The 22,060-nt window shown below is 36.6% G+C and overlaps 1 protein-coding gene and 2 long non-coding RNA genes across 3 annotated transcripts in view; 2 read left to right on the top strand and 1 right to left on the bottom strand.

The window, feature by feature from the left end:
* The window catches only part of LOC117317691, a 40,355-nt gene extending 32,340 nt beyond the window's left edge, over positions 1–8,015 (top strand). The window contains exons 2-3 of the mRNA XM_033872566.1: positions 2,309–2,359; positions 3,155–8,015. Of these exons, the coding sequence (XP_033728457.1) occupies positions 3,200–6,082 (2,883 nt within the window). The 5' untranslated portion in view covers positions 2,309–2,359; positions 3,155–3,199 and the 3' untranslated portion in view covers positions 6,083–8,015. The remainder of the gene's footprint in view (positions 1–2,308; positions 2,360–3,154) is intronic.
* A 773-nt stretch (positions 8,016–8,788) lies between these two features.
* On the top strand, positions 8,789–19,873 carry LOC117317401. The gene is made up of 2 exons (XR_004530193.1): positions 8,789–9,989; positions 10,026–19,873. It is a non-coding gene; the product is annotated as an uncharacterized LOC117317401 (long non-coding RNA).
* LOC117317402 lies at positions 15,288–17,201 on the bottom strand. Its single transcript, XR_004530194.1, has 2 exons — positions 16,959–17,201; positions 15,288–16,918 (listed from the first exon to the last, which is right to left on the bottom strand). It is a non-coding gene; the product is annotated as an uncharacterized LOC117317402 (long non-coding RNA).
* Positions 19,874–22,060: the final 2,187 nt, after the last annotated feature.

Genomic DNA, 22,060 nt, shown 5'->3' with positions numbered 1-22,060 from the left:
TTGCTAGGCCCCTTGGGTAGATATGAAGATGTAGTGAGTGTTACAGGCCCCTTGGGTAGATATGCAGATGAAGTGGGTGTTACAGGCCCCTTGGGTAGATATGAAGATGAAGTGGGTGTTACAGGCCCCTTGGGTAGATATGAAGATGTAGTGAGTGTTACAGGCCCCTTGGGTAGATATGAAGATGTAGTGAGTGTTACAGGCCCTTGGGTAGATATGAAGATGAAGTGAGTGTTACAGGCCCCTTGGGTAGATATGAAGATGTAGTGGGTGTTACAGTCCCTTGGGTAGATATGAAGATGTAGTGAGTGTTACAGGCCCCTTGGGTAGATATGAAGATGTAGAGAGTGTTACACGCCCCTTGGGTAGATATGAAGATGTAGTGAGTGTTACTGTCCCCTTGGGTAGATATGAAGATGTAGTGAATGTTACAGGCCCCTTGGGTAGATATGAAGATGTAGTGAGTGTTACAGGCCCCTTGGGTAGATATGAAGATGTAGTGAGGGTAACAGGCCCCTTGGGTAGATATGAAGATGTAGAGAGTGTTACAGGCTCCTTGGGTAGATATGAAGATGAAGTGGGTGTTACAGGCCCCTTGGGTAGATATGAAGATGTAGTGAGTGTTACAGGCCCCTTGGGTAGATATGAAGATGTAGTGAGTGTTACAGGCTCCTTGGGTAGATATGAAGATGTAGTGAGTGTTACAGGCCCCTTGGGTAGATATGAAGATGTAGTGAGTGTTACAGGCCCCTTGGGTAGATATGAAGATGTAGTGAGTGTTACAGGCCCCTTGGGTAGATATGAAGATGTAGTGGGTGTTACAGTCCCCTTGGGTAGATATGAAGATGTAGTGAGTGTTACAGGCCCCTTTGGTAGATATGAAGATGTAGTGAGGGTAACAGGCCCCTTGGGTAGATATGAAGATGTAGTGAGGGTAACAGGCCCCTTGGGTAGATATGAAGATGTAGAGAGTGTGGCACGCCCCTTGGGTAGATATGAAGATGTAGTGAGTGTTACAGGCCCCTTGGGTAGATATGAAGATGTAGTGAGTGTTACAGGCCCCTTGGGTAGATATGCAGATGAAGTGGGTGTTACAGGCCCATTGGGTAGATATGAAGATGTAGTGGGTGTTACAGGCCCCTTGGGTAGATATGAAGATGTAGTGAGTGTTACAGGCCCCTTGGGTAGATATGAAGATGTAGTGAGTGTTACAGGACCCTTGGGTAGATATGAAGATGTAGTGAGGGTAACAGGCCCCTTGGGTAGATATGAAGATGTAGTGAGGGTAAAAGGCCCCTTGGGTAGATATGAAGATGTAGAGAGTGTTACAGGCCCCTTGGGTAGATATGAAGATGTAGTGGTTGTTACAGTCCCCTTGGGTAGATATGAAGATGTAGTGGGTGTTACAGTCCCCTTGGGTAGATATGAAGATGAAGTGGGTGTAACAGGCCCCTTGGGTAGATATGAAGATGAAGTGGGTGTAACAGGCCCCTTGGGTAGATATAAAGATGTAGTGAGTGTTACATGCCCCTTGGGTAGATATGAAGATGTAGTGGGTGTAACAGGCCCCTTGGGTAGATATGAAGATGTAGTGAGTGTTACAGGCCCCTTGGGTAGATATAAAGATGTAGTGAGTGTTACAGGCCCCTTGGGTAGATATGAAGATGTAGTGAGTGTTACAGTCCCCTTGGTAGATATGAAGATGTAGTGAGTGTTACAGTCCCCTTGGGTAGATATGAAGATGTAGTGAGTGTTACAGGCCCCTTGGGTAGATATGAAGATGAAGTGGCTGTTACAGGCCCCTTGGGTAGATATGAAGATGTAGTGAGTGTTACAGGCCCCTTGGGTAGATATGAAGATGAAGTGGGTGTAACAGGCCCCTTGGGTAGATATGAAGATGAAGTGGGTGTTACAGGCCCCTTGGGTAGATATGAAGATGTAGTGAGTGTTACAGGCCCCTTGGGTAGATATGAAGATGTAGTGAGTGTTACAGGCCCCTTGGGTAGATATGAAGATGTAAGTGAGTGTTACAGGCCCCTTGGGTAGATATGAAGATGTAGTGGGTGTAACAGGCCCCTTGGGTAGATATGAAGATGTAGTGAGTGTTGCAGGCTCCTTGGGTAGATATGAAGATGTAGAGAGTGTTACAGCTAGGCCCCTTGGGTAGATATGAAGATGTAGTGAGTGTTACAGGTCCCCTTGGGTCTCTTTTAGAAGTATGTTATTAAGTATAGCTACCAGATGTAGATAGTTCACTCAATGCTTTTTGCTTTGTCCTCCCTAAACATTATTTTCTGTTTTGTTTCAGGTATAGGTGTGTTAATCGTTGTGTGGAATTCATGCCCACGCCGGGGAGCAGGTAATTACACCCATAGCATATTTCCTGTACTAAATCCGGTTCAGATGCTGGCAAGAGGCATCGAAAGGTGATTTAGTCCTTCCAGGTATAACTAAAACTATGTAAAACAGAAGACATAGCTGTGGGCAATAGTGATACCCTCAGATGACCTTTAGCACTGTCTAATGATAAGTTATACCCTTTGCAGACCTTTGGCACTTTCGCCCTCTATTGATAAGAGATACCCTTTTGGTGACCTTTGGCTCTGTCACCCTCTAATGATAAGTGATACCCTTGAATTTTGAAATGAGCCTATTTCATGTAATATCTTATTGTCCAATTATGTTTTAAGGTCACCTGAGACAAAGTCTCAGTTGACCTATTGTGATCACCTTTTGTCCGTTGTTGTCTGTCGTGCGTTTTAAAACAATTTACATTTTCAACTTCTTCTCAATTACCAACAGGCCTAGAGACCCAATATAAGTTCTGTAGCATGCTGGGATGAAGGACTACCAAGTTTGTTTAAATGGATGACCCTGACCTTCATTCAAGGTCACAACGGTCTAATATGCTAAAATCTTTAAACAACTTCTTGATAACCAAAAGGCCCAGAGATCCAGTATTTGGTCTGTAACATGCTTGGATGAAGGGCTACCATGTTTGTTTAAATGGATGACCCTGACCTTCATTCAAGGTCACAGGGGCCAAATATGCAAAAATATATCAGAACTCGGGTGACCGTTAAAGCCCATGGGCCTCTTGTATTATTTTGTTAACATTTGTTGAAGCATTGATATAACACATTATTACTTGTAGGAGAACCATGGCGGCCCCATGTAATTTACTAGTGGTGGGGGCAGCATGAGAAGTTTGAACGACCATGACGAGATGACCGTTGGAAATCCAGTGCCTCCCTCTACTATAGCCACACTGGACAAAGTCAGCATGATGATTGGTGGTACTGGCCCTAACAACGGGGACGAGCCTCGACGACCACTCATCAAACAGGAGGCGGTGGATGTGGAGGACAACTCCGGGCAATACCTCGGTATCAACCCCATCAGCGGGGAGCTTCCAAAACAGCACAGTGATCCCGGCCTGCGGACAACTAGGGAAGGCAGTTTTGAGGCAGAGACTTCACACTGGAGTTATTTCCAACGGAAAGAGTATGAAAAATTTCGGGAACAAAAGTCAGTGATAGAACGTTACAATGTAGAGACATATTCGTCACAGTGGGAAGCTAATGTAGAGCACAAGACTGTACTTAGGATGCCCCATAATGTAAGTGCACCCAGCTTACTGCTTCAGACGCAGGAAGAACGGAGGTACGAGTATCGTAAGAAAATGTTTGAGAAAGAAACTTCACATGTTGGTCATCCTGTTTTCTCCCAGTTACAGACACTGCACAGTGATGACAGTTTCCGTGGTCACTACTCGGACATCAGCGGGTCTGAGGACAGTCCAAGTAGTCGTGAGGCCTCCCCCTATACCAAGGACTATGCCACTCATTCCGCACAGGGTGACACTGGCTCGTATGATGAGGTCCCGCGGGAAGAGAAGAGGATCATCCACCAACCAACCAGCATTGTCATCACAAGTGACGACGATTGTGTGACGACTGTCAAAAGTGATACAGACTTGTCGCCCTTGACAGAGGAGGGCAGAGCCCGAAGTAGACACTTATATCCTGGTAACTTCAAAAAGTTTTTACATGCAAGGTACTTAAAGAGTCAGAAACATAGCGGATCATCCTCATCAACAGATACATCCTTGGATCATTCCCAGGACAAATCTGACACCTCTCTCGGGACAGCCTCACCAGATCTCCAGTCTTGTGAGACCAGCCTTGAGGTACCAGAATCAGCAGTGTCTCCTTCACTGTCTTTTGAGGCCAAATCACCGGAAGTGACTTCGGAAACTAGTGATGACGGAGATGTATTCATGGGGCCTTCAGGTAATCAGCCTTCAACTCAGAAACGCACAAAACCCCCATCACTACCTCAGGGTGGTAGTGGTGAACCTCTTGATCTCACAAACACTCCGTCTTTCCGAGGACCAATTCCCACGCCTCGAATATTTCCCCCTGACTCAGGTTTGTCTACAAGTGATCCTGATCTCATGAGCCCATCAGCCGCCAAGCAGCAATTTTCTCCATATGTGCACCGCTCGCCAGGGGTGCTGACACCTCACTACATATCGTCTGCTCAATCCTCCCCGCTGTGTTCTGTTCCAGAGGGAGGCCATGTGTTTAACTTCAACCTGCCCAGTCCTTTTGAGGGATTCTATTCGGATCCTGAACTCCTCTCCCCTAGTCCCATGTCACCTGGACTTCACTTTGCATTCCCGCCCCGTGCTACAATGGTTACGTCTATGTCGGAACTCAATCGCCTTGCCGTATCTCCGCGTGCCTATTATCCCAATCAGCCATTGAAAGTACCAAGCCAAAAACTATCCACCAGTCCTGTTGGCAAAATGGAAGTTAATGAATCTCAGATTGTGGAAGGAGGGAGGCGGACTTTATCTGATTCCGACGCCTATTTGTGTCCCGTTTGCACACAAGTATTTCCATCATATGATAATCTAGCTAAGCACATGGCCAAGCATCTGCCTACCGAGACAGTCCGTCAGGGTGACAACAATAAAGTGCATTACTGTAAGGTGTGCAATCGCTGCTTTTCGCGCAGTGATATGCTCACACGTCACATGCGGCTTCACACGGGGCTCAAGCCCTACGAATGTACGGACTGTGGCCAGGTTTTCAGTCGTAGTGACCACTTGAACACACATAAACGTACACATACGGGGGAGAAACCCTACCGGTGTCCTCAGTGTCCGTACGCAGCATGTCGACGCGACATGATCACCAGGCACATGCGCACACATGCTAAAAGATCTGCAAAGAGAGGAGGAAAATATCTGTCAGTACCAGAACGTGAAGGTGATGTACGTAAGAGTTCGGTTTCAAGTACCGACACGACAGATTCCCAGGAGCATTCGATGAGGACATATTCAGCCTCTAGTGCAGACAGTCTAGATTTGGATAGTACTGGTTCAAAGTTGTCTGTTAGTCGTGGGGACAGTGGTGAACGATTCTCAGTTAGTAGAGGAGACAGCGGAGAATGGTCTCCGTATCCAGTTAGTCGAGGAGACAGTGGCGAACGCTTCCCCATCAGTCGCGGTGATAGTGGTGACCGTCAGCTTCCCATTAGTCGTGGAGACAGCAGTGAGCGAGTGTTTTCGGGGTACAGTGAACGGTCATTCTCTATCGGGCAGGGTGAGGGCGGGGAAAAATCCTTCCCAGTGAGTCGTGGCGACAGTGGGGACTTGCAGTTCCCCATCAGTCGGGGGGACAGCGGGGATTTTGATTCCAAGGCTCGCCCATGGTCAAGTACAGATAGTACAGTGTTTGAGGATATAAGTCAGGGGCTGGAGAAAAGTCACAAGCTCAAACTCCTCCAGCTCCATCGTGAGTCGGCCAACGTTGACTCCAACTACGGCTATCGAAAGATGCGCAACTGGTCGACAGCAAGCTTTGAGAGTATAGATTCAGAGGATGGCAAGTCTCGACCAGAGTCGTTTGCAGAGGATACGATATTTGAGTATGAACATACGGGTGAGATCGGGAGATATGGGGACAGTCCCTCTGCGGCCATGGAGAGGCTACAAAAGTGTAGAATTAGTACAGACACTGGTGTGGACCAGCTAACAGAAGGAACTGGGGGCAGCAAAGATCAAGGGACGTAACTCATAGAATTTTTAAGATCTTTTTAATGCCTTTTTTATTGTACCCTGATATTGTCAACAGTAATTTCTGTTATTGCTGGTGATGAGATGTTGTTATTTATAGTTATGGACGATGTTTGTTGTATAATCAGTGTTTTATATCACAAATATTTTAAAACATGCACAATGAAAATTGATCTAATGTATATGTGGTTAGGACATTCCTTATGTATATGTGTAACAAGTCATGTGTGCCTAAATTGTGACAAAAGAAGGTCGCTTTACTGAACCGGTCTGTGTTAGCACTTCCATACATTGTCAAAGATACGAAACGTTGGACTTCAAATCTTGAGTCTTCACGGAAGACTTTTAAATACACATGTGCAAATGGTGCAGAACATGTTAGCTTAGCTTACAAGATAACTTTTCAATGGATATACTAACGAAACATAATTTTGTATTTGAATGTTGAAACTTACTACAAAGCTGTCAATATCTCAAGTTGTAAATGTGAAATTTTTATGACAATTTTAACCAGGAATAGTTTCAATATCTTGTTTCCATACAGTCAATAACATTAGTAAGAAGATATAAAGTTATTACTATGTCTGTGTGTCCGTGTGTGCATTTGTCCGTCTGTTCATCTCATGAACCCCTGGTCAGATATAGTTCGAATTCACACCATAGCATTACACCATCAAGGTCTACACCTAATTAGATTTTGGTGGTCATTGGTCAAGGTTAAAGGTCAAAGGTCACGCTTGACCACCCTTCAAAAAATCAGATATGCTACCAGAATATGGTCTACGGTTTGTCTGGTCGTATGATTGAAAGTGTTAATTATAGAAAACTTTTACATTGTCTTTAGACAAAGAGTTTTTGTTAATTTTCTTAGCAAGTATCAAGAATTACACCAACTAAATTTGATAATTATAACGTTTAATTTATTCATGGGACTAAAACAGCTAGTGCTAAATAGAGAGATTTGGAATACGAAAGTCCAATTTTCTTGTTGAAAATTCATATTTTCGATAGATTTTGAGAATCAGTGAGGAGTCATTCTATAATTTTTTTGGTAAAATTTCATATTCTTGATGGATTTTGAGAATCAGTGAGAAGTCATTCTATAATTTTCTTTGTGAAAATTCATATTTTCAATGGATTTTGAGAATCAGTGATAAGTCAATCTATAATTTTCAATGATTCCATATTTGTACACCATTTAGTTTTTCAAGTTACTTTGCGTTTTTGGATAAAGTGTAGATTTAGGATGTCGAGACACGTAATTTGACAGAATTAAAGTTTTCCATTTGGTATACATATATACCAAACACATAGGCATAGTTTTATATGGATTTCAAAAACATACAATACTGTACTTAAGTTTGTTTACAGATTTTGTTGATGGTCCAGGTAGATGTGATATTATTACCGGCTGTTTTGAGTAAATTTCTAGCTTTTATGCTTGCACAAGAGAAAATATCATTTGATCAAATCAGTGATCTGTTGTTGATGACTGGGAATGAGGGTCGCAGACATTTTGTTGAACTAAAGACCGATTCGTTGGCTAAGTTATACGACCGACACATCTAATCTTGTACCCAGTGAAAAGGTAGATTTTGTTAGAACTTGTAATAGTTTATATCCTTAATTCCACTCCAGGTCTGTTTCGATCTATGTTTGTTCATAGATACATAGCATAATGTACAAACAGCTTTTTGGATATTTGTTTTTTTCTGCATAAAGGAACAATTCCTCTCCTTGTGTGTTAGATATTTACAAACGGCGTAAAATGTCGGTATAGTATAAAATACAACAAAAATAGGTTGATCCTCCATCTCTCATTTTTTATAAAAAAAAATTTGTTAAGAAGGATTCTGATAAAATCTGAAACTTGTAAGCAATTTGTTTACAGGTGCTTTGTTAAAAATTTTATTTTTTTTTTTTTTTTTTTTATGAGATGAAGACAAATTGGTACATGTTGTCAGCCTTTTTTAAATACCTTAAATGCTGTTAAGAGTTTATTGTTTCTGGCCAAAATCTAACTTTATCAGTCCTTTCCTGATATGTATCCTTTTAAATGTAATGGAAATTAAAGCAGCCTTACGGAATTTTCAATTTCACAATTGAAATGTATTTTAAAAAATTCAAAAGCAATAATTTCCGAAAAGGTTTCTGAATTTTACAAAGTTAGTATATAATGTCTGATTGACTATATAATATAGTTAGTTTTATGTAATTTTACAAATTCACATGAATTTTTATTGATAACATGTAGAGGTTTTTTTTTGCATATTTGAAATACATTGTTTTGGTAATATGACCCAATAACTTGTTACTGACCTGTAGATTTTATAAATCCTTACATGTTTTTTTTTTTTTTAGATAAATATTGATAAGGTTTGTAAGATTGTGTTATTATGAATGACAATCCTTGTAAATCCATTTGTCATGTTTTGAACTGAGCAAACAGATAGCAGATATGCTAAATATATTCACTGAATATCCTTATATCTCCAGAAAATGTTTGTGATTCAGCAAACTGCAAACATTATAAGTTGTAAACTGTACTTGATATCAGAGTGGGGGCCGCGGTGGCCGAGTGGTTAAGGTGTCCCAACACTTTAACACTAGCCCTCCACCTCTGGGTTGCGAGTTCGAAACCTACGTGGGGCAGTTGCCAGGTACTGACCGTAGGCCGGTGGTTTTTCTCCGGGTACTCCGGCTTTCCTCCACCTCCAAACCTGGCACGTCCTTAAATGACCCTGGCTGTTAATAGGACGTTAAACAAAACCACAAACAATGATGTCAGAGTAGATGTTAATTTGAAGTGTTGAAGGAAGTACAGTTATTAATTTTCCTTCCATTAAACATTACACAAAAACAAAGAAAAATTTTAAAAGTCTTTGTTAAATAAGTAGTTATTCTAGTGAACAGGAATTTCATTGGATAAAATTTGAAGCAGATTTTAATCATAAATTTGATTTTTTAAGGTAAAGATTAATTAGTACATGTGGCAAATATGATTCCTAGTTGAGAAACCATCTGAAGGTATAATGGAATTTGTTTGTTAAGTGGTCCAACTCCAACATAATGGTTGGTAAATAATAGCTATTGTTCCACATTCACGTGCAACACTCAAGGGGAGAGCACTCTAGTTTGGACAATCTACTTCTGTCTATGTATGACACAGATATCTGACTAAACTAAGAAATAATCTTTATAAAATGCACTGCTTAGTGCATGGGTTTGCAGACTGGTGTTTATTTACAAACCTTGTTAGTCTGGGCCTAAACGGTGAATTGCTATGTTTTAATATATAGAAAATTCAGATTACTGTACAGACAATCAAAATATTTGATCCAAAAGTTTCAGTTTGGAAGTTTTATTAGGAAGCGTCAGACTGACAAGATTTCATGGTGTATTGTCTCTAACTTATTGTTGATCAGAAATCATATTTCTGAATTTGTTGCAACCTAATGGTCACCGAATGCCATTGTTTGCCTTTGATGATGTTACGATATTGAGCCTTGGTACAGTATATTGTTGAAACCACACATTTCACCTGTAGTTCATCAAATAATTTTTAGAACTTTTTTTTTCAAAATATGGATTCTCTTAGAGAGATGTTTATGTTCAAATAGTGGCAATAGTTTCTTACAAAATTATTTTGTTTTTTGTTGTTTGAGGTCGTTTCACCTGTGTAAGGGGGATAACTCTTATAGAACCTTGGTATGACCCGGTGAATCTTCATGCAAAGTAAATCGGATGCATTTCATTGACTTTATTTTTATATGTAGAAAAATATCCAAGATTTTTACTTAATATTTCCATCTTAATCAACCTGGGTTTCCTATACAGAGTCCTCTATAGTATTTATCAATGGAAAGCAATTAAATGAATACATCTTGACCATTTTATGTGACAGGTGGTGACAGATGTGCTTGACCATTTTATGTGACAGGTGGTGACAGATGTGCTTGACCATACAGTATTTAATGGCCTTGTATAGAAATTCACAATATGGACATTAAAAATGTATTTAACATGTAAATATTGTACATAGCACAACACCAGGAGCATAAAATCAAACAACGATGCTTGTATTCAATTTAATTTATTTGATTTCTTCAATTTCTGGCTTCAATGCTGTTCAACTCTATAATTTTTTTTTTCTCCCGCAATTTTATCCTTGAAATAATGTTGAAAATATTCATGCCAAGAAAGAAAAATGAAATTCAGCGTCTTTGATATAAACATATATACTATATATGTTAAGATAAATAATACCGCTTTTCTTACTCAATGGAAAATTTTGGATTATGTTCTAACATTGCTGATTAAGTTTTAAATATTATACCAAAGTTTACGTGAAATGGGGTGTGTATGACATGTACACACTTTGTCACAGTTCAGAAAGTGCTGTTCTATTTCGATAAGTGCTATGTGGTATCCTAGTGCATACACGTGTTAACACTAGAATTCCATAGAATCTATTAATACAGTTGTCAGTACGGCAAACAAAGTTCATTAATCGGTAACTTTGTTTGAGCTGAGGTACAGAAATCTATTAAGAACCTAGGTTTGATATATGTTAATGATTTGTTTGAGCCGAGGTGAAGAAATCTGTTGAGAATCTGGTTTTAGGATGATGTATGTTAACAATTTGCTTGATTTATGTTCATGAGCAGCTTTATTTTCCCCTAGACTATAGTTTGAACGTGTTATTCCACTCTTTGTTATTGTAGAACCTTATAGCTACGATCCTTTACCCGAAAACCTAGCAACATTCCATCAGGTTTACATAGACAATGCTTTCCCTGTTTAAACAAAACTACAGTGACGCACAATTTCTAGAAAACATTGCAGAAGGAATTCAAATCTTTAGAAAAGTAAAGTGAAGCCTTTCATTCCTACATCAGAATATGTAGATCACAGTTTAATTCAATATTTGATTGATTTTCGTATCTTCTAGAGAAATCCAGTTTGTTATATTGCACATACAGATTGGCGTATGTTTCGCTTCAGTGTGATATCGTAATATAACCAGATTTCAGCGACGTCGTCAGATGCTGAGGACGCTAGGAATTCCCGCCTTTCCCATAGAAAATTTTTGCGTGTTATTTTATGTGCCATGCAATGCAAGTACTGGGTGTGAGAAAGAACCTCTGGAATGGGGAGGACATCTTACCTTAAATTGGTCACAAAAGGGGGAGGGAGCTGCAAAAATCGAGTAAGAGAAACATCGTGTAGTAGGCAAATGTGTCCCAAGGCAGAGTGACCAGACTTGTATACACCTCTTGGCAAAGGTAGTTTTTGGCATGACCTTCATTCAGACAACTAGTAAAAGGTAGTGTATCTGTTTATCTGTTCTAAAAATTATTGAAATGGCGTGGAACAATTACAGAAATATGATGTAAGGTGATAAAAACTGTTTGCCTTCAGTGAAATCTATTTATATCTAATTACCAAACTTGGTCGAAATCAAATGGTTCTACGGTTTGAGATCCTTCTTTAATGTATTTTGGTACTACTTGTAGCTTTTGATTGGTTGATTCATATCCCTGCTATACAGCCCATAAATACTGTATTTCGGAACTCCTCTTAGCTTTTGATTGGTCGATTCATATCCCTTCTATACAGCCTCTAAATACTGTACTTCGGAACGCCTGGTAGCTTTTGATTGGTCGATTCATATCCCTGCTATACAGCATCTAAATACTGTACTTTCGGAACTCCTCATAGCTCTTGATTGGTTGATTCATATCCCTGCTGTACAGACCCTAAATGCTGTATTTCGGAACTCCTCGTAGTTTTCATTTGGTTGATTCACATTCTTGCTAATATATATAATCACTAAATATATTTTGGCTCCCCTTTAGAATACAATATTGAAACCCTTTCTTCCCATGGTCATATTGACCCCCCCCCCTATTATCTACTTTGATTTGAAAACCATGTTAGAATGTTATAATTACTTTACTGAGGATTAATAAAAAATGTTGAGGAATGCTAAACACTTTAATAAGATGCTAATTTTGAAAATGTTTGTAGCATTGAAAGCATGGCAGAATGGAAAGTTTTCAGAAAATTTTTTGAGGCAGACAAAATGATCATATTTTTTTTATGAAACAAAGATAACACTTTCCATGTGACAATGCTGTTCATGGCTACAATGGAAATGTTCAATGAGTAAAAAGGTATGATGAGGGCAGCTTTGTTTTTACTTTCCCTTTTCCAGACCCCATTTACTGCAGTATTTTATTTACGTTTGTTTTATCTGTTTTTCTGTGTTGTTTTCTGATTTGCGTACAACCGTTATGTTTGCAGGGATATAAAAGTTGCTTCCAATGTTGTCTGTATCAACAACAGTTCTCACCAACTTCTTACTTCTCTAGACCCAACAACTGTAAAATTTGTTAAAGTATTTAATTTTTGTTATTTGATTTTATTTCTTCTGCAAAGGATTTTTTAAAAAGAAATTTGTTGCTTAGAGATATTTTTGCTCTGGTTATATTTTCGTGTATTTAAGAAACTTCCAACTTGTTGAATTCGACCTCTATTTGGAGGTGGAAAATGATATAAAATCGTGAAGACTATTCACTAAATCCTAGGTCACACATGCCCAAGATAACGTAGCTTATCGTACATGATTAAAGTCTATTTCAGCTTAGTTTAATGTACTAATGTAGCAGTTTGCCAAAGTTTAACGTCTAATTAATTCACATGTTAAACGTTCGGAGATTAGTGAGGGGCGATTTATCTATGAACATGTTCAAAAGACCATTACAGCAAGCACACGATTTGGAACGTACTTTAGCATACTTCCCCTCTACCCGAGTCATCAGCCGTAAATTACATATACATATTTTCATTATTGACCTTAAATTTAACTTATTTACCGTTTTGGGAACGTTGGGCTATGTTATTGAACGTACGTGTGACCTAGGCTTTGCTCACGTACTGATCAGTGATATACGAATCTGGCTATCTTCGTTAATCATTTTGTCTTGAGAAACCACTTTTTGTTTTGATAGAACTACATGTACGTTTTCTGCATTCTTGTTGTTATAACGAAACGTTTGTGCAGTTGTTTGGATGTATATGTACAAGGCTGTAGAGACGAGACAATGATAGAACATATTAGATTATAAAAGAATTGTTGTCAGAATTCAGAATTTATGGATATGTACAAATATATATTATATATATTGATATACATTGTATTATATTGATGAATATTGTGACGTATAAAAATCAATTTTTAAATTCTTTATTTTAAAGAATCGTGCTTTTTGACCAATATGACATTTTCTTTTTATCAGGGTAGTTTTTCTCATGTTGGCCGATAGACGAGCTGTTATCTGTAATTACTGTCACATATCCCTCCTGTATGAGGTTGGAGTCATAAAACTGTGAACTAAAATGTATATATAATTTCATTAACCATTCTATGGGATTCTGCGGACCTTACTATCATTTAACATTAGACGTATTAGGATTCATTTGGCATTAGATGTATGAGGATTTACGATACGAGTTTGCTTACTTGATTTAATTTTGTTTTATTTGAGTTTGGGTTCTTTGACTAAAGTTTGGGGGTTTCTGATTCCAAAGTTTGGGGATTTTTTATTCGAAAGTTCAGGGATTTCTGTTTCGAAAGTCTGGGGATTTCTGATTCCAAATTTTGGGATTTCTGATTCGAATCTCTGGGGGTTTCTAAACCCCATAATTGATTTTAGACTGGGAAAAACTGATGTTCTGCGACTGGTCATAATAGTAACATCCCTGATTTATACATGACCTGACTTTGTCCCCTCCCCTTTCGCCGGCCCCTCCCCCTAAATCCTAACCTTCACTATGGAGACCCCATGTGACAGTAATAACAGGCTACACACGTCTATCCTTATTGGCTATGTGCTAAGCACACAAACGAACACTCATACGTAGATTAGCATAGAAACCAAAAATCATGTTTACCCACGGGTAATATTTACAACCCTGTGCGAAAGCTCCATGTTATAAAACACTTGCATTTAATTTCAAAACTTTATTTTTTATTGAAAAATTTGCAAGTGTACATCGCTTCATTAATCATCGCTACGATCATTGTGTACTAAGTTCGGTAGCATGTAGTGTTAAATAGAACTTCTATGTCAGTAATTGATATCAGAAGTATATAATTTGACACTCCCTATTTTTTAATTTTGTATGTAACATACAAATATATATTTCCATGCCAAATTTGTTTTTACCTTGTAGAATATTTATTTTTCGTTTTAGAAACTTGTACATGCCTAACAGAAATTGTTTTACGGGCAGAACTGTGTGACTGGTATATTAATACATAGATACTGGAATCCACTTACGCAATAGTGTTTGAGCTTTGATACAGTGTGAAATATGACGCCAAAACATGGTAAGCATTAAAGACACTTTAAAGTCATTTGTAGCGTTTAATTAGTGTGGTAATTAAGATCAAGGTAAATCCTTTCGGAAAAATTAGAAATAATTTCTTACTCCCCATCTCGATTACAAATACAGTCAAACCTGCTCTAACGGCCACCCCTCTTAAGCGGCCAGTCTGTGGTCTGCCCGATGGAAAACACTATATAATGAACCTTAAATAAGCGGTCACCTGTCTAACGTAGCCAGCGGCCACAAAAATTTGCCCCAAGTCGTTGTATCTTCCTGTATTAAGCGGCCATTTTGTCCGGAAGTAGACATCCGCGATGATCACATGACCAAATATTTTTATCAAATTCATCAAAACTTTTATCTTTGTTGGTTTTCATTTCAAAATACACTAAAGATGGTATATTGTTATCAATATCAATAAGTGCATTATGATATGATAAATTCAATAAACTGCATAAAAAAGAATTGGGCAACAGGCCGTTTCTGACCAACCTGGTTTAAGCAGCCACCTGTCTTAAGCAGCCAATATCTGTTGGTCCCTTGGGTGGCCGCTTAATACAGGTTTGACTGTAGTGTAATACCTGTTTGGGATGACAAAGTAAAGAATATTCTTGTTTAGGTAGTTAGGTAGATAAATTGCGCAGACCACGTTACTTTTATCACTAAACCAGAAATGATCTCGATCTGTATGCAAAGACAGGTTTCAATGATTAGATGGCTATTGATCACCGATTGACTTTCTCTCCACAATATGTCTGAAGAATACTGTTTAATAAAATGTTTGTATAGAAAAAAAACTATGTTTTTTAGTAACACACAAAAAAATACCTGGAAAAATCTTTTTTCACGAAATACTTGTATAGTAAGTAATTAGGGTTGAGATTTTCAGTTTCACACAAAAAGATCTGGAAAATATTTCCCAAAATATTTGTATAGTAAGAATTACGTTTTTTCAGTTACACAAAAAATATCTGGAAAATACCAATAAATATATGGAAAATATTTCACAAAATATTTGAATAGTACAAGAATTATGTTTTTTCAGTTACACACAAAATATATCTGGAAATACCACAAAAATATCTTGAAATATTTCAGAAAATCTTTGTATAGAAAAAAGCGATGGTTTTTAGTAACACACAAACATAAAAATAATGATAACGAGGTTAAAATCTTGGTGTATATAATTGTAAGTTATCGGTTAAGCAGTAAGAAGTCTAACAGAAATCAAATTATATCGCTCAACGCGGTGTGTGTGATGTTAAAGTTGTGGTATAATGTGAAATACTTCATGTTTAGAAGTTCACAGTGTTCTGAAGAATAGTGTTTTCTATAGCCCTAGTTCAGAATTATAGCTGACGCCAAAAATTAAAATGAAATCAAAATCACATTGTGTGTTGATGATAAAATTAGTCCAGTAATGTTGTATATTTTAGACGGATAAATATACCCTGGTATTAATTCTTAAGTTTAAAAAAGGAAAGAAAAATATACATAATCAAAATATTTGTTTTCGCATATGATCATCCGAATTATATTCTAACAGATGAAAGTAACAGACATGTATTCAGTTACACAGCTTAATATTTTTACTAATTATCATGTGCCAAGTGTATTTTAGAAGATTCAATTTTCCAACTAAATTTGCCAAGGAAAGTTGGAGGAAACTGCCGGATGCTTTCTTTAGAGGTACAAAATTTTTTGTTTGATGAAATTTTTTTCTTCTTTTTTTTCAGATGCTTCCAAGCAAATAATGATAATATTACAAGTTTTATTTGTATTAATGGATGTAGCTCAATTCATTTTGTACTTCTCCAGGTACATTTTGTGTATTATAAGTGGCGGGACCACCAATAAGATCAAAGGTACAAAAATACAGGCACACCCCAATGATCGTGTGTGGCAGGCCCACCAATGAGATCAAAGTATTAACTGCGAATATCTTACGTTATTATATCAATTTCCTTAAAAGTGAAACTATATTCAAATATATAGAAATAACCAGTAACAATGATAAGACCAGAATGGTTTAGTATTCAGTCAGGGAATCGTCATATTCTTAATCAAGATATCATTTCATGTTCATATTGAAATTCTTCTGACACAGAATCACTCTTTGTTAAGAGATTGTCAGCTGGCGAACCTATTTTCACCAGATTTCAATATTCTTACAATCTTTCACTAAGTTTACAGACAAACCTCATTAATTTTAAAATGATCTCTACCTCATTTCCCCTAACGCACATTAGTCTTTTTGTATATGTCCTGATTGCATAATAATATCTGTGTGTAGTCAAATAGTGATCGTTTGATTAAATGTTGTGTAACCACGCGCCACATGACGGTAGTTAATCTTTGATTCTAGTGGTCTGATGTTATCAGTGTTAATGTAAAGAAAATGTTTGAAAGAAGCTGCGTACATGTGTTAGATAACTAGATCTTAATAAACTCAGACTTCATGGTCTTAAGATAACTAGACCTTAATAAACTCGGACGTCATGGTCTTAAGATAACTAGATCTTAATAAACTCGGACGTCATGGTCTTAAGATAACTAGATCTTAATAAACTAAGACGTCATTGTCTATGTAAGAGGCCTTTAGATAACTAGATCTTAATAAACTCGGACGTCATGGTCTTAAGATAACTAGATCTTAATAAACTCGGACGTCATTGTTTATGTAAGAGGGCTGTAGATAAGGGCTGTAGATAACTAGATCTTAATAAACTCGGACGTCATTGTCTTAAGATAACTAGATCTTAATAAACTCAGACTTCATGGTCTTAAGATAATTAGATCTTAATAAACTAAGACGTCATTGTCTATGTAAGAGGGCTGTAGATAACTAGATCTTAATAAACTAAGACGTCATTGTCTATGTAAGAGGACCTTAAAACTAGATCTTAATAAACTCGGACGTCATTGTTTATGTAAGAGGACCTTAAAACTATATCTTAATAAATTAAGACGTCATTGTCTATGTAACAGGGCCTAAGATAACTAGATCTTAATAAACTCTGATGTCATTGTCTGTGTAAGAGGCCTAAGATAACTAGATCTTAATAAACTCTGACTTCATGGTCTATGTAAGAGGACCTTAAAACTAGATCTTAATAAATTAAGACGTCATTGTCTATGTAACAGGGCCTAAGATAACTAGATCTTAATAAACTAAGACATCATTGTCTATGTAAGAGGGACTTAGATAACTAGATCTTAATAAACACAGACGTCATGGTCTATTTAATGGGTGTTAAGATAACTAGATCTTAATAAACTCTGATGTCATTGTCTGTGTAAGAGGCCTAAGATAACTAGATCTTAATAAACTCTGACTTCATGGTCTATGTAAGAGGACCTTAAAACTAGATCTTAATAAATTAAGACGTCATTGTCTATGTAACAGGGCCTAAGATAACTAGATCTTAATAAACTCGGACTTCATGGTCTATGTAAGAGGGCCTTAGATAACTAGATCTTAATGAAGTAAGACTTCACTGTCTATGTAAGAGGGCCTAAGATAATTAGATCTTAACGAAGTAAGACGTCATTGTCTATGTAACAGGGCCTAAGATAACTAGATCTTAATAAACTCGGACTTCATGGTCTATGTAAGAGGGCCTTAGATAACTAGATCTTAATGAAGTAAGACTTCACTGTCTATGTAAGAGGGCCTAAGATAATTAGATCTTAACGAAGTAAGACGTCAATGTCTATGTAAAAGGACCTAAGATAACTAGATCTTAATAAACTCAGACTTCATGGTCTATGTAAGGGGACCTAAGATAACAAGATCTTAATAAACTTTTGGATTATATGGTAGTTTCGCTTGGCCTTTTATCAATTTTTGTCAAAGCTTAATATAATATCCTGATGGAAAAATTGTTAATCTAGATGACTCTTTATAGCTTTAAATTGATTCTATCGTGAAACTTGTGACGTCCTTTTACTGGCAAACCATTTTCCTGAATTCCTGGCGGTATAAGGCAAATATTAAGTACATGATTGTACAGTACGAACATTTTAAACGACGGGTAAGAATTTTTAGCTGCTGCTTTTCTTGACTTCTCCTTCCTTTATTGGAGATTCAAGATGTGAGGTCTGATATTGGAGATCGGGAAACACATGTATTAATGAAATGCTGTTCTTAGGGATGTGATGATTAATTAGTCGAGGCTGTTTTCTGTAGCGCACAATTATTTTTTGTTAGTAGTGAAGACACTTTAACTCGTTCATTGTGAGAGAAGATGTGTGTATATTGGAATTGTCAGTAAGACTGACTGTTACAAGCAGAACGCTATTTATCTTTCGTGTAGAAACAATGACATATTGTCATCTATAGTAACTATATGAAATAGACACGTTATTATATATTTTAGTCCCTGGTCCAATTTTTTTCACAAAAAACTTTTTTCGGCAGATTTCCCATAATTACTTTTTTTAACAATAGTACTTTCAATAATTGCCATTTTAAATAAAAAGATACTTTGTTTATATTTTATAATGTTGTGATGTTGAAAGCATGTTATTCATTTTTAATGTTCATTCAATATCATATTGAAAGTACAGACAATTTGGCAATACTTTATTTATAAACATGTTTTTAAGAAAAAAATTAACCTTTAAAATGAAGGTTTTTTTTGTGTTAAAAAAATCTGGGCAAGGACGTTCGGCAACTGGCTTTAATCCTTGTTTTTGTGATATCTGTTACTGATCGTAATTCTGTTATTCTATACAGATGCCATATCTCGCCCTGGGAGTCCCGTGTGGCCCCACGGGCGGGGAAGTTTGGCCTCTTCGTTGTTGTGTTTTAACGTGATATGATAATACAGGCCATAGCTTCAAATTAAGTGCTGCATATACATATGTCATTAGTTCATTCATGATATTCTTTCATTCCTTCATTATGTCATTGAACCATTCGACCATGACTTCGTCGCTGACGATGGCATGTCGTAATGAATGTAACCATGGGGATATAATTTTTTCCTCTATCGCTGAACGTAAATGATAAGAAATAATGTTTTAATGTAATCCAAAAAGAAAGTTCCGCTTTCCATTAAAAGAAAGAATTATTGTTGCAAAAGTTGAAAAAATTGCTCTGATATATTTCAATATTAAATGAAGATTTCCAGTATATCATTAGATATTTTCTAAACCAAAGGAAATGACCTTCTATAAAATCTCTACACATTTGTTGTCATCTGCTGTCACCATGGTGACCATTGTTGCCTTGGTGAGGTAGTTGATGTATTGTCATGGTTACATTCTCCTCCATTGTTGTTTATTTTCATGTTTCCCACTGGTGCTAGTAAACCCGGTGGTTATTACCTCAGCGGATCATGTTGTCTATTACGTCATTATTACGTGGATTAAAGAAGCTTTAATACTGAATTTTAATGTGTTTTGTCATGTGTAAGATGTCTGTTTCTCTGAAACATAATCAGAGGGATACAATATAGGTTATACACTATACTCTGTACAATATACACTATACTCTATACAATATACTCTATACAATATACACTATACTCTGTACTCTATACAATATACTCTGTACTCTATACAATATACACTATACTCTATACAATATACACTATACTCTATACAATATACACTATACTCTGTACTCTATACAATATACTCTGTACTCTATACAATATACACTATACTCTATACAATATACACTATACTCTATACAATATACTCTGTACTCTATACAATATACTCTGTACTCTATACAATATACACTATACTCTATACACTATACAATATACTCTGTACTCTATACAATATACACTATACAATATACTCTGTACTCTATACAATATACACTATACTCTATACAATATACACTATACTCTGTACTCTATACAATATACTCTGTACACAGTACAATATACACTATACTCTATACAATATACACTATACTCTATACAATATACTCTGTACAATATACAATATACTCTACAATATACAATGTACTCTATACAATATACAATATACTCTGTACACAATACAATATACACTATACTCTATACAATATACACTATACTCTATACAATATACTCTATACAATATACAATGTACTCTACAATATACAATATACTCTGTACAATATACACTATAAAATATTTGTACAATATACAATATACTCTATACAATATACACTAAACTCTATACAATATACTCTGTACAATATACAATGTACTCTATACAATATGCAATATACTCTGTACAATATACACTATAAAATATTATCTGTACAATATACTCATACAATATACTCTATACAATATACTCTATACAATATACTCTGTACAATATACACAATACAATATTATCTGTACAATATACTCTATACAATATACTCTATGCAATATACTCTATACTATGTACAATATACTCTATGCAATATACTCTATACAATATACTATGTACAATATACTCTTCAATATACTCTATACCATATTCTCTACTGTATACTCTATGATATACTCTACAATTATAATTTATAGATATGTTTTTATGGAGGCGTTTACGCCTGCCATATTACAATCACCTACGAGTTGTGACGTCACAATCTCTCACTTTCATTTTCGTTATATTTCCTTTCACAGTTCATTTTGTAGTTTCTTTCGGTACATATATGATGTAGAACTATATATACATTTATGAAAACTATCAAGACTACAAATAAAGTGCTATTACATGAAAAAAGGTATATTCAGTATAAATTTCTCTTCGGCGGAAGCCCGGAATTTGAGACCTCTGGTGGTAATTTCTGTAACTAGGGGTAATGATTCGCTTATAATTAGTTCCAAGTATGAGGCACGACATTGTAGTCCGTCATTCAAAGTAGATGTGCACAGAAATGTATTAACTATGCTGATAATGTTTTGAACATTTCAGGAATTATTTTGAATAAACAATAAGAATAATGTCTTGTAAATATCTACACCTGCATCGATTTTTGCAAATCTATATTGAAAATACTGTTTGAAGGGAGATAACTGCGAGATTCTGACGTTACCTTACAGAGGACACTTGTTTAACTACTAGAAATAAGGATGGCATAACAACCAAGCGCAAACAAATTCCTGATTTTCATAATACCCTCCAGGTTTTGGCTAACAACATTTCTTTTGTTTACAACTTGGTAGTTTGTTCACGAGATTTTATGAGATTTAGTCCGATATTTAGCGATCACGTGTTCCGTCTGTTTACGTGAGCGAGCACTCTGTCAAAATGGAAGCACGTGGACACGGGCTTCACAAGAAGCATCAAAATGATGTTTGTCGCTAGAAATTAATATCTATCAACATGAATTAAAGGCAAGTTGCTTACAAAGTTTAAATCTGTTTGTTGACTCACTGAAATAAGTGTTTGTTTATTTAGGACGAAACTGTTTACGATAAGTTGTTCAAGCCTGGCCAGACCACAAAGTCACAATATCTACTGCGATTATAGTCCGAATTTTCTGACGATCTTGCTATATACTATATGCAAACTTTAATCAGCTTTAAGGCGATATCAACCCCAGAACCCTTCGGATTACTGCGATAACTGATCGAAGTCCCT

The sequence above is a fragment of the Pecten maximus genome, chromosome 19 (genome assembly GCF_902652985.1).
Source record: "Pecten maximus chromosome 19, xPecMax1.1, whole genome shotgun sequence".
NCBI classification, from domain to species: Eukaryota; Metazoa; Mollusca; class Bivalvia; order Pectinida; family Pectinidae; genus Pecten; species Pecten maximus.
This window is presented reverse-complemented; position numbering and strand designations above follow the sequence as displayed.